Raw genomic sequence first — 14192 nt, forward strand, 5'->3', positions numbered from 1 at the left:
TTTTTTTTTATTTTTTTAGGGTGGGGGAGAGGAGTAATATTATATATTACTGCTATCCCTTTCTTTGTTGTCACAATAAGTAAACCCCAAACAAAAATTAGCCAATCAATGGGCATTCTCTGAAGTGTGGGTAACTATAAACCTATACTCCACTTAATGCACTATGCATGTATGTACGTATACTATCAACTTTGTCACATTTTCAACAGAAAAGTACACAATCTGTGATACAAGGTCAAATATCATCTACTGGCAGATTTACATATGACAGATAAATTTTCTTTCTTTCTTTCTTTCTTTCATTCTTTTTTTCTTTCTTTATTTCTTTTTGTTAAAGTAATTGTCGCATTACAATAGTATAAGTCATATGGCGATGTCTAAGTAATTCTGCAGGGTTGAAGAAAACCACAGTACGCTATTTAAGGCACAAACGGGCATCCGAGTAGAGCCACCAACGTTCCATAAGTTTTTTAATAGTTCTCCTACACGTACTTGGTTTTGCCTATGCCGCTCGAACCTACATCGGTTATAAGCAAATGATAAACTATGCTCAATACCGGATATTTATAATTTCTGCACAGTCATTTTTCAAGTATAAAATAAACGTGTTTTGACTTAACATAAAGTAAATATGTTCCTTGTTAAACTCTACACAATGTAGGGGAGGGACACAATATGAACAAAAATGTCATCCAAAAGACTGGCGGGTTCTTAAGAAAGGACCATCTTTACCTGACCCGTAATAGGGAATATAGCTTTGTATATTGTTTAATTCAAATTAGATATATATAGTAAGAATTTTTTGATTTCATTAAATTTCTCATGTTGAAAAGCAACATCCCTGACACCACTAGCACTGATGTGAGCATAATTCAATCAGTCTTAAAAGACAAAACATGTATATGACAATTTACCTTTATATATTAAGTAGTGCGGTTATACGCCCTTTGAAAACGGGTCGTACTTTAGGTCCCCCTTGGGGGCGGGCGGTCTGACGGGCGGTGTCTAATATTTTGCCCGAAGCATATCTCCTACACACATCAAAGAATGTTTATGAAAGTTCATACAAATGTTCACCACTATGAGAAGCTTTGTCGCGCACATAAACCAGGTCTCTCGGTCAAAGGTCAATATCACACTTAGAGGTCATTAAAAACACTTGTCCGGAGCAAAACTTCTCCATTCATAGTCGGATTTCAATATTCTTGGCACAAATGTTCACCATTTTGAACTGATTGTCCCGAGCAAAATTAATGTCCATGCGGTCAAGGTCAATGTCAGACATAGGGATCAAAGTTAAAAAAAATATGACAATATGCATTCGGACCATTTAGTGATCATTTATTGAGGGATTGAAACAAATGACCATTATCATACCTACTGGTGTGAAACATGTAATTTAGATTAATATCTGCAAGGTCACTTAATATGATAAAAGTATTGAAATTTTATCCAGAGCATATCTCCTCCACGTATTGTGGGATTCTAATGACACTTCTTAGAAATGTTCACCATTATGAGAAAACGTGTCACGTGCATGGACCAGGGGTGCGCTTCATTAAGAATCTTAGGACCGATTTTAGTCGTTCGTGCAAAACTGTGATATTTTAAGACTAAACTTAGGACTATTCCTATAGGTGCCCCGGGCACTCCTACCTTTTTTCTTAAGTTATATTGCATTTTTTATTTTATTTTCTAATATAAATATCAATATGTAAAAAGTATAGGGCGGAAGTAATGATAACGCTATTAATTACCAGCAAGTAGATCTAGTATTCGATACATTTGTTTCAACGTTATTATTACACTGGTTTTTACTATTAATTACCAGCAAGTAGATCTAGTATACGATACATTCGTTTCAGTGTCATTATCACACTGATTTTTATACATAGATCTAATAACAACTTCAATAAACACATTTAAGATAAATCAAACTTTTCTGAAAATAAACACGTTTATTTTTGCTTACCAAGAGATGTTTTATACATAAAAGAAAAATTATACTGTACCATTTTTCATAATATATGACTAACACTATGATTGATATGGCTTTGACAGCTGTTTTAATACTCAAGATTCAGTAAATACATAAAATTCAAACAAGCCTCACAGTATTCCGCTATAAATAGATAAGGCAGGTAAGTGCATTAGACATAAAATAATTATGCATGGCATGAAAAAGGAAGGATGACACATAATATAAAGTCAGATATGACGTCATATAATCCAAATGACATAAGATAAAAAATACTTCTATGCTGAATAATGTTCAACATGCTTTTATTTATTATCATTTTTATAACTCTGTTAGAATAGAAAGATATATTATCTATTCTTACGTTACAATAAAATAATGTATTGTTAATCCACCGTGTATATCCAGTAACGCGGGAATGTGCAATTAACGTAAAAGTAACGCCGAATCCGCAGTATGCAATTTAAGAAGGATTTTAAAGGAAAGTAAAACATTATTAGTGCTAAATGTTACAATTGTTATAATGATTGTTACAATTGTAACTTCTAGATTTGTTATAGCTACGGTTCAAAAAACAAACCCTATTAACTAACGAACCTTACCTTTCTTATCTAACATTTTGTAACGTATATAGATATTATGATTGACAGTGCAACTGACTTAACTTTCTCTTCCAAATTTACAAACTAAACAAAACAAGTGAATGACAATTCGATCATATATTCAAACAAAATAACTTACCTTAATGACACAAATGAAAACAGTAATATGGGTAATGTCATAGGAAATATGAAAGATTGGGTGTTGAATTGAAAATATTTTATTTTATCATAATAAAACTATAACATTTAAACTCCTAGATATTTCTTCTCCTTATTAAGGCAGATTAATGACACAAATATTAAAATGATCTTGTGTACTCAAATCACGCTAAAATGACATTTTTAAAGTCCAAGCATGAATTTCTGTATAAATTCTATATATATATGTATATTGAGTTTGTAGCGTTAATATATCTATATAATTTGAACGAAATTTAGACGCCAACAGTTTTAAAATAAGTCATGTGACTTGAACAAACCCTGAAAGTTACAATAACATATATTGTGGATATTGTATGATTAAAACAGATCTTAGTCATTCATTTGACATGTTATTTAACGTTCCCAGAGTCCACTGTGACAACTATTGTAAAATCGTAACGCTCGAACCTGACCCACGTGGGTCAAGTTAGGAAACCACCATTTTATTGGAGGCGCAAGCCCCCAATGTAATTACGATAAATTCAGCTTACTACCTTTTGAACGCATTTAGGCTATCTAGCTGCGCTGAGCAAAAATAGTTCCAATATTTTGCCATAATATTCAGATCATCATAATACCTTATCTAATTTAAAATTGACTGGTCATTTTATTACTTAATTTTAAATCCTTTTATCACAAAATTACAAATACCATTGCTTTACGCGATTTGAATATTACTACGCTAGCAGTCGATAAAAATTTAATGAGAACCAGTTTATTTGTCCTACCTTCTGGTTCCCGATGCATGAGAGCCAAAGTACTTGCATAAATTTGGTGCCAATTTTATCAAGTCATAAATTAACTAACTATCATAGAACACAATAATTTAGGAAGATGGAATACGATTTTCAAATTAGATTACTTTCAAGCTTAAAATGGTTAAAAAGTGTGAATGACAGAGTAAAAAATTGTATGCGTATGAATACGAACTATTTTCCCTCTGACGTCATTTTCCCGACCATCTTGGTCAGTTATTCCGAGAAAAGGTTGAGAAGATTTGCTATCAATTAGGAAGTCCCATCTATTACGTTGATATTTTGGTTGCAATCTATTCCGTATGTATAATTAAGTTTTCTTCACAATCTGGTAAAACTATTGATATATTTCGCTTGATAGACTGCAAATTTTAGTGCAGAGTCGTACTCGGCCCAGAGTCAGCTCGGCCTTTTTTCAACTCGGTCCACTTTTTAATTTATTAACATATTGTTTTTTTTATCACTTTTTATTGTTGAAACCACATAATTAATATCTGGACTTATTCAGAAACATGGAAAGATATTTTCTTAAATTATTATTACATTTTTGACTACTTTTTGAACACATCTCTATCAGTCTATTACTCAATTTACTGTATTAGCTAACTAAGCTTAACAAAATAAGCCCAAAACTTGTCATGATATACAGGTAAAATGTAATAATTGGTGAAAAATGATAGTTTTCAATTTTGTGATCATGATTTTTGCAAGCGACTGGAGGTACTGCCCCAGCCCTGTAATGAATAAAATACTATCCTATGAGAGGTCCCAAAATTTAAAGGACTAGTAATAATTATAATTGTTTAATACAATATGACCCCTGCATGACAGGGCAGACCGTGAGACAGGGTGGACCGTCCCAGGGCGGACTGTGACTTGAGACTAGGCGGACCATATTTTGGGACATCAATAATTTAATACTTTAAAATCTATTACATTAGTCCACATATAAATACTTTTTAAATCACGGTCCGCCTAATCTTGAGTCACAGTCCGCCCTGTCCGTAATTCAATATGTCTTAAAATAAGATATACTTATTTCATACATGTAGATCTGATTTTCACAGTTTTGCCTTCATCAGATGTAGGATTTCATGATATTTATGGTCAGTCAATAATTTTGTAGATTTTTTATTTGTAAATTTATAGACATTTATATATGAAAAAAGTAGTTGTATTAAAATTCAAAACCACAGTTCGATAATAATAAGATTACTGATTATATTATTAAATATAACAGATTCCAGATAATGTGAATATCGGCATATTTTACGCTTTAAAATCAACTAAAAACGTACAAGGTTAACAATTTGTTCATTTACGCACTCTGTAAATTAATTACGCAAAAAATGTGAATTTGAAGTGTTTTTGGTGTGTACTTTCATTTTCGAAACAGCTGATTGACCGCTTCCATTTAACAGTTGAACTGTGTATCTATTTCCAATTAATACCTGTCAAGATACTTTCAACTATTTTTCTCTGTAAACCAGTCAAATTGCGTCTTTATTGCTTACGTGCTTGATAAAATATTTGTTCTATTTTCTTGATAATTGCAAGGATTTATTAATACACATGTTGTGCATGGTTGCTTCAAGGGCTCATCAAATTGACATTTTTTTCACACAACTCTGTTGCCGGGGAAACTTGATAAACTTACCTCATTACCTTTGTTGATATAAACATTCAATAAAAACAACTAAAGTCTTGTCTTTAGCAGCGGAATTTTATATACATCATATTAAGTCATCATTACTTTTATTGTTTAACATCTATATGATTATTATACTAATAGTATTCATGGAAGTATATGAATTGGTAGACTAGAGGAATAGGCAGTGGCTAGCAGTATGAACCAATATTAGCTGTATGCGAGTCAAAATACGACTAGCATATACTCACTGTTGAGACTAGCTGTACAGCATTTTAAAAATGAGTTGCCTAAAACAATAATATGCAAACTTGTTTTTCTAAAAGAAGATTTTATTGAATATCATATACAATTTCAGTCAATGTGAAAGTAAAAAAAAATTCCACCCGCAAGGACTGGGATCCTTAGACTGATGATTTTCCCCCCGTCCGGACTCTGACAGATTTTTTTTGTAGGTATGGGGGAGGGATATTGTCATAATTATAAAGAAAAATATTTAGCATATATGAATTATCAGACTCAACTATAAGATAACACATTAGCATAATTCACAAGAAAACAATACATGTACATCTTTCAAAGGTTTAATTTTGAAGATTGGAGATAAAATATGTTTTGGAAAAGAAAATATCCGAGACAAGATGGTGGCTTACATTACTTAGCAAAAACTGGTCGTATCCTGCGGTGATTTTGGTTATCTTGGTCTGTGAATACAAGCAAAAATTAAAAAGATAGACCGATCTTGGAAGCTTTGCATATTTCAGAAGGCCAAAAATTGTTTCAAACTGGCTGAAATTTTATTCGGACATGACAACTGACTGTATAGAAATTTATCTCGACCCTACTGATTTTTAGTTGGCGAAGTCCGAGGACCGACAGCCTTTCGCATAGACTGCAATTTACAGTTGGTATAGTAATTTGTAGTGTTTGATGATCAAAAGATTTTTTTTCCTTCTGAAAATCATGGAACAATCTGTGTGAAAGCGCATAGAGAAAGAGACTGAAAATTAATTTATTATTTCTATGGACATTATTATATAGATACATTTGTAATCAAACATGTGGGTCAATTTCCAACAGTAGTTGAATTATGAAAGAGTATTTTTAATAATTTTATTTCACTTTTGGCTACTTGAAAATTTCATGCTGAATGTTTGCTTACCATTACATTTTGCATAAGAGCTCTATGATTGACATTAAAGTCCACGGTCCAATTCATTTCTGATATATCTTTCCGATATCTTGTTATAATATAAAAGGTTGAACGTCATCGTAGAATTATTAGGAAAAGTTCATTCTTTGTAAAAATGTTAGAAGACTTGCAAGTTACCTATTTTATCATTGCATTTATTTATTATTGAAGAAATGCTGAACGGCTATCCTCAACAGTGTTTATAGGCTAGAACTTTCAGTTTGCATTTAGGGTCATAATATATTGTTACAGTCATGACAGCTTTCCCGTTGCTGTCAACAAACTTTAACCTTTTTCATAACTTTTCAGATCTTGGTGTATTGTCTTCATACTTGGCCACAACAACCCTTCAAATAGACCAGACTAAACTTGACCTCCATATAAACATTCAAGGTAAAATATTTAAATTTTCCTGATTTTTGCTATTAGTGGCTATGACTTTGTTATTTTTGAATGGATTGTCTTCAAACTTGTACGCAACAATCTTTCAGGATAGGACCTGATTCACTTATTAATGTCGTTCAAGCTTTTGTGATCAGAAGTCGTGTAGAATAATACAAATACAGAACAATTTCATTTACTTGGTTTTTGCAACTTCTGAGACAATAGATTTTAAAGATAGTTGTTTTCTTAAAATTTAAGGACAGTATAGTAGATTGAAAAGACATTTATGATTTAGTACATACTGTATATACACTATAACTACTATAGTATACTATAAAAATCTTTGTTCTTGGACAATTTTGAACAAATTGTTTCTTAAACAGTGTAAGAAATTAGGATTTGAATCGACTAGCCTGGTCGGACTACCAGATTGGAATATTCACTAGCCCAAAAGACATTTCTCTGGCACAATTCATTTGTTAATATTACCTCTTAAAATACAGTAGCCTGGTCAGGCCTGTTACTGTGAAAAGTTGGTAGCCCGAGGAGAAATGTAGTAGTCGGGCCCTCGGACTACTGCTAATTTCTTACACTGCTTAAATTATTGATTCGACTATTGATTTCAACTAACATAATTATTGGGATACTATATGTATATCTAATAATAATTATATTTAATCTTTCCAACTTTCTGTTTCAGATGGTCGGCCTACATGTCAGATTTGTAAATGTGAACGTCACGATATCGATTTTTAGGATGCTTTAGGGTCAATGAGTATGAAATAAAATGTGAGACTGTCAATCTGACAAACCTTGCAGTGAATAAATGGTAAAATGTTTCTTTCAGTAGCATGGCATTTGTGGAAGCGGTACATGATGATTTAGAAGTGGTTGTATATGATATTTCTTAATCATTATATTCTAATAGCTTTTTGTTCTTGACTTGTTTAAAGGCTGACACAGGATAGTCTATTTTAAGTCAGTGAGCTTCTGTCACTGGATAGACTATTGTCACAAAAATCCAAATTTATAAAAAGGAATACAGTGAATTTAAATATCATCTTATAAAATAGAAATTAGGAACAAAATTAATAACAAGAACAATTGTGACATGTAACATGTATTTAGGAATTAAGCTTTCCTTTCCTTTTCACCTCAGGAGAATTCACATTAATTTAAAATAATGAATACTCACAATAAGCACTCCAACATATCTGACATATATGATTATCTTATCTTCACTTAGCTGTCTATAGCTTATCAGAATCACTCACATTTATAAATTTAAATGATTTTGAAAAAATTGCTGCTTAGCAAATAGATAAAATACTTGGGGTGTCTGTGGCGATTGGTTGACTTTAAACCTTTAAGCCTTTCACTGCTGTAGGTTCGTGCTATGCAAGTGTTTACGGATCATTTCATGTGAGAAAGCTATCAAGCTCATTTATGGAACTTTGATGGTACCCAGGTGCCTGAAATCATACACATAGGTGCACCAAGGTCTTCCTCAAGCAGTAAAGCTGGAAATTGTGCTTTAAATTGCCCCCCCCCCCTCTCCCCGAAAAAAAACAAACAAAACAATAATGGAACTTTTATTTTGCTATTAACTTTTTCTAAACAAATATTTCAGGAAACAGTGGCGTTTGTATGATAGAACAGTAATAGCAGGAGTGATAAGGACAGATGCATGTAGATGTGTCTTCATGTCGGAAACACTAGAGAAATTGACACATTTGGGTTTTTCAAAACTTAAAGAAATTGGAATACCAGGAGACTGCTTGCCATTTGCAATGTTGGAATGTGTGATGTAGAAAGCCTCATGAATATAGTAATGAGCGACATAATATGTATTGATATTGAATGAGCGACCAGTTTTTCACCAGGAAAATAAGATCACTTATCTATTTTTGAAATATGAACAGAACTCTATCAACTTCAAACCTGTGAGAGTTTATCATGAAGAACATGAGATAACTTATGTATGAACAGAACCACATTTGAATATAGAGGCGCCAGTTCATCACCAAGAAGATGACCTAACTTATCAATGTTTGAAATCTGTTATACCCCCGCACAACAAAGTTGTAAGGGGGCTATACTGGAATCAGCTTGTCCAGCCGTCGGGCATCCATCGCTTTTTTCTTGTCCGTCCATAAAATTAAGATTCCTTTGACCCACAGTCTTCATATTTGGCATGGAGGTAAGTCATGATTAGTAGATGACCTCCAATAATTTTGAGAACACCAAGTCAAAGGTCAAGGTCACAGGGGTCTTGACTGAAGAAAGCTTTTCTGCCCAATAACTTAAGAATCCTTCGACCCACAGTCTTCATATTTGGCATGGAGGTCAGTCATGATAAGTAGATGACCCCTATTTATTTTCAGGTCTAAGGTCATGGTCACAGGGGCCTTGGCCAATTAAAGCTTGTCCGCTCAATTCCCTAAGAATCCTTAAACCCATAGTCTTCATATTTGGCATGGAGGTTAGTCAAGATTAGTAGAATACCCCTATTGATTTTGAGGTTACTGGGGCAAAGGTCAAGGTCACAGGGGCTTTTATTACAATAAGCTTGTCTGCTCAAATGGTCTCATATATTCATGATAAAACACCTCCAGGCAAGGCTGCATGAAATGGGTGGGGGTGTTATTGAAGTCATGCAGTGGCAGTTTTAGTTTTGAGGTCAGTAGGTCAAAGATAAAGGTCACTTTGCCATTAAAACATGTAGAATACATAACTTTGCAATGCACTGGCCTACTTCCCTCACATTTGGCTGGGAGGTTGTCCTTAAGCTCTAAATTACTACTGTTGATTCTGACAAAGTGGTATGCGTGGGTATTCACAACATGACAATGGCAGTTTTAGTTTGTACAGAAAATTTCAAGGTGCAAGTTTCTTTTATTAAGAATAGACTTATTGATTAGATAACTTACAATATTTACAAACATTTATAATACCACACCCATTTAAAGTCTTTCAGCTGAGATTGTATTATCCAAAATACATGTATTGTTATAATGTACTTTATAGTATATTTATTGATATATTTATTGTAAAGTTTTGATTCTACTAGATTTTAAAAACATTTAGATTTTACTAGATCTTGAAAATATTTTGTTCCATGCTCTTTCATTTAATTTTGAATAATGAATCCAATAAATACCTATAATAAGTATAGGATTAAAATTGATAATGTTTTCTATCTTTAACTTATATAAAAAAAGTAATGTTTAAACTGCTGGTTAGATTTCAAAAAAACTAAACAGGGGTGTACAGTGCCATCCTTAGTTGTGCACATTGTTGGCATGTTCTCATTGTCGGATACCCACGGCCGAACCATTAACATTCATCATTGATTGCATGTTATGTGACATGTTTATCAATTGAGGGTATCCAACGATGGCAGCCATGTTCTGTTTCTCTGCACAAAATGGTCCAAGAGTTAAAAAAAGAAAAATCTATCACATGTATAACTGCCAAAATTCAAAAGAGTGATCAGGACCATACACAGTTTTTGGAGACATGTTTTTGTGACAAAAGCCCTTCAAGTTCATATATGACCTTGACCTTTATTTGATATAAAATATCTTTAGAGTTCGCTGGAATTGTCAATACTTTGTAATTTTTTAACCAGGTTTTCCGAAGGAAAAAACTGGTTATTAGATTGAGGTATGTCGGCGGGCGGGCGGATGGGCGGGCGGGCGTAAACAATTTCTTCTGTGCGCAACTCCTTCTACATTTCTCAACGGATTTTGACCAAACTTTCACAGAAGCTTTGTCATCAAGTGCCCTGGCGCATATTGTCGGGGTTTTGCGATTGGATAATATTTGACCTAATTACGGCCCTTTGTTTTTTTCCTTATATAGAATAAATAGTGAACAATTTCTTCTGTGCGCAACTCCTCCTACATTTCTCCACGGATTTTGACCAGACTTTCACAGAACTTTTGTCATTATGTGCCCTGGCGCATAATGTCAGGGCTTCGTGATTGGATAATATTTGACCTAATTATGGTCCTTTGTTTTTTTTCCTTATACAGAATATATAGTGAACAATTTCTATCGTGCGGAACTTCTCCTACATTTTTCGACGGATTTTGACCAAACTTTCACAGAAGCTTTGTTATCAAGTGCCCTGGCGCATATTGTCGGGGTTTTGTGAATGGATAATATTTGACCTAATTATGGCCCTTAGTTTTTTTTCCTTATACAGACTTATCAATATATAGTGAATTAATTCTTCTGTGCTGAACTCGTCCTACATTTCTCAACGGATTTTGTTCAAACTTTCACAGAAGCTGTGTCACCAAGCGCCCTGGCACATATTGTCGGGGTTTTGTGATTGGATAATTTTTTACCTAATTATGGCCCTTTGTTTTTTTCCTCATACCGAATATATAGTGAACACTTCTTCAGTGGCAATTCCTCCTACATTATTCATGCTTTACATTGCACATAGTAACATTGTTTGTTGATTGTATTTGTATTTCAAATACAACATATTTATCTACGATGGTGATAATTGAAAACCTGGTTTCATGGCATTGCCATGTTTCTTGTTTACAGATTTGAATCATGCTTGAACAAACAAACACAGAACAAACATGTTGAATTTTTCTGATATAACTTTGACCTTTAAATGACTATTACCTCCAAGGTCAAACAATTGAAATTCACTCACATTGTCATAACTTTGTTTTTGTCTATGATTTGATTGATTCTTGGACAAAAGAACAATTATCATTCAACTATGACCTTTACTATTCAAATTTGAAATTTACTTTATACAGTTATATTATGTTTTCTAGGAGTACTCTAATAGATATTACAATATTCTCCTACTGATGTGTTTGACTTTCATTGTAAGAAAAAGCCGAGCATGGCCAAAGCTAGATAGTGGCTCTTGATTCAATGCCAACTTGATTATATGTATCCATTCCAATTTACATTCTCACATGTATTATCTATTGTGCTTGAAAGGTTTCTACAAAAAATAAGTTTGTTCTTATGAAAAATAGTGGCATCATGTGTGGACCCAGGCCAGCGAGCAACAACATCGGTGAACCTATACAAAATGTAATTGTTTTACATTACTTCTATCCAAAATTTAGTTCATAAGAGTGGGGCGTCCGTGGCCGAGTGGTTACGGTCCACTTGCCCCTCACCGCTGTGGGTTCGAATCCCAACAGGGACTTTGGATTCTTTCATGTGAGGAAGCTATCCAGCTAGCTTACGGAACGTCGGTGGTTCTACTCAGGTGCCCGTTCGTGCCTGAAAAAAATGCACGGAGAGGCACATGAGGTCTTCTTCCTCCACCAGTAAAGCTGGAACGTCGCCAAATGACCTATATAGTGTTGGTGTGAGGTAAAACCCAAATCAAACAAACAAACAAAAGTTCATAAGATAGTGAAGTGAATAATTCTAATAAAGGCAGATAAAGAGAATATTTTACTAATCAAAAATAATAATTTAAGTATAAGACAGTTTACAGCATTTGAAAAAGTAGATGTTAATACCTATTCTTTCTGATAACCATTCAGTCAAAAGAATTGTAAATGTTTAAATAAATTAAATAATTTTCATTGCAAATACGGAAGAAAAAGAAATCTATTGCAAATTGGTTACCTCATGTTATGGTCGACAACAGCTTGGACATTCAGGGCATGGTATCCCTTTCTACAAACAAAGGCAGGTTCCTCTAATCCTGCTGGTGCTATGATTGGGATCAAAGTCCCATCCACAGCACCAACACAATTAGGCAAACCTGCCACCTTGTAAAATCCTCTCTTCACATTTGATATATCTGCTGATGAAGTTGGGAACTTTATGTTTTCCAGTCTCACGGTGCATATCCATATCGGTACCCTCTTTGCGAAATCTGCTGAAACGGTACCCTCTTTGCACATGCACAGGCCACTCTCTGCTAAAAACAAACCAGCGATGGATAACAATACAGTAAAAATTCAATATAATAAGGAAAGAACGTATGACACGTAGAAAAGATGTATACCACGGAACACTAGAATGTTTTATCGATGTGCTGATTTGTCATGTTCCCGTTTTTCATGTACTACAAATTCACAATAAGCTACAAAAAATCGACATGTCTTGCTTCGCCCCTCACCTCGACATATTTTTTGGGCTGAAATGAACCTGTGGCTTTATTATATATGCATCATACATATTTAGTATGTTCATTTACATATTATCTTCGGACAAATGGCAGTACATTGTCAAAAATAATTGTAAAATTCATAAAAACACCCTACTTTCAGTTTTGCAGCGGCACGGGCTACCTCTCTTCATTTGAATTTTTATATCACAGGTACCCTCTCATTTTTTTACACATAGGTACCCTCAAGGCACGACATATGCTTTTATTTGTGTTAATCGTTAGGTATGTAATATTTCTTTATTTATGTAAATATTACATACTTAACGATTAACGCAAATAAAAGCATATGTCGTGCATTGAGTATATATACCTATGTGTTAAAAATTGAGAGGGTACCTGTGATATAAAAATTATACAAGGGAAACAACTATAGGAAAATCACCGAAGATATCTAGATATGTCGCCCTTCAGTATTGAAGAGCTAATTCGAAATATTTATTGGCATACAGTACCTTTGTCAAAGGCGGCACAGGAAAACTTCTATTTGAAGATGAGCTTATATCATCTTTAATGAGATTATGCAAATCAAAAATTGCTTCCCGCGAGAGGCGGTACCGTTCAACCACTTCCCTGTCCCTCAAATTGTCGAGGACGTCTGTCCGTTCACGGAAAATTCGTGGCAGAGGTCGGCGTCTCTGAGTGTCGAACAATAATACGGCAGCCATATTTACGCACTGCACGAGCAATTTACGCCAGCAATAAGTGACCGTAACTTTACATTTAAACTTACGCAAATGCGTAGCTAAGAAAGTTTAGTGAAACGCAAATAAATACGTAAGTTCTGCTTACGCAAAAACTTACGTTCAAACTCGAGTTACGATAACGTAAGTACGTTAGTGAAACGCTCCCCTGGTTTTATTTTAGAAATATTTTATAGACAGTTAAATTTTCTGTTTATTTTCTATCTGCATAATCATTTCTTGGAATAAATATAGTAAGTACACTGATTTATGTGTTATACATTCACATAAGGAAGTACTTTACATGAAAATTGGTTTAACAACTATAGTTTCCCAACAAAATCCAATGTCATAATTTAAAATGTTTATTCATGATATATATGATATCAATTATGCATTTTGCCTGGGTTTGTTAGTATGTTCTTGGTACATGATTTTCAATTTTGACAAGAGTTTGGAAGCGATACTATATAATGTGTACAAAATGGGCACTTATTCAACTTTGAAAGAAGAATGATATCAGATTGGAACACCTAAAGTAGATTGCTATACAAATCTCGAATTTAGCACATATTGCGTC

At 33.7% G+C, this 14192-nt stretch overlaps 1 protein-coding gene and 1 long non-coding RNA gene across 3 annotated transcripts; one reads left to right on the forward strand and one right to left on the reverse strand.

Annotated features, from left to right (window-relative positions):
* Nucleotides 1-3760: 3760 nt before the first annotated feature.
* On the forward strand, nt 3761-8562 carry LOC132721714 (uncharacterized). 2 transcript variants are annotated; one of them, XR_009624502.1, is made up of 4 exons: nt 3761-3836; nt 6686-6769; nt 7461-7589; nt 8391-8562. It is a non-coding gene; the product is annotated as an uncharacterized LOC132721714 (long non-coding RNA). The 2 variants fall into 2 exon arrangements; XR_009624501.1 differs by lacking the exon at nt 3761-3836 and having other exon boundaries at nt 6623-6769.
* Nucleotides 8563-11330: 2768 nt separating this feature from the next.
* On the reverse strand, nt 11331-13597 carry LOC132721713 (putative nuclease HARBI1). The gene is made up of 4 exons (XM_060706085.1): nt 13380-13597; nt 12383-12595; nt 11746-11822; nt 11331-11335 (listed from the first exon to the last, which is right to left on the reverse strand). Exons 1-4 carry the CDS (start codon nt 13595-13597, stop codon nt 11331-11333), a joined length of 513 nt encoding a protein of 170 aa, XP_060562068.1.
* Between the last annotated feature and the right edge of the window lie 595 nt (nt 13598-14192).

This window comes from Ruditapes philippinarum, unplaced genomic scaffold (genome assembly GCF_026571515.1).
Source record: "Ruditapes philippinarum isolate M1 unplaced genomic scaffold, ASM2657151v2 ctg15037_1_1_1_1, whole genome shotgun sequence".
Lineage (NCBI taxonomy): Eukaryota > Metazoa > Mollusca > Bivalvia > Venerida > Veneridae > Ruditapes > Ruditapes philippinarum.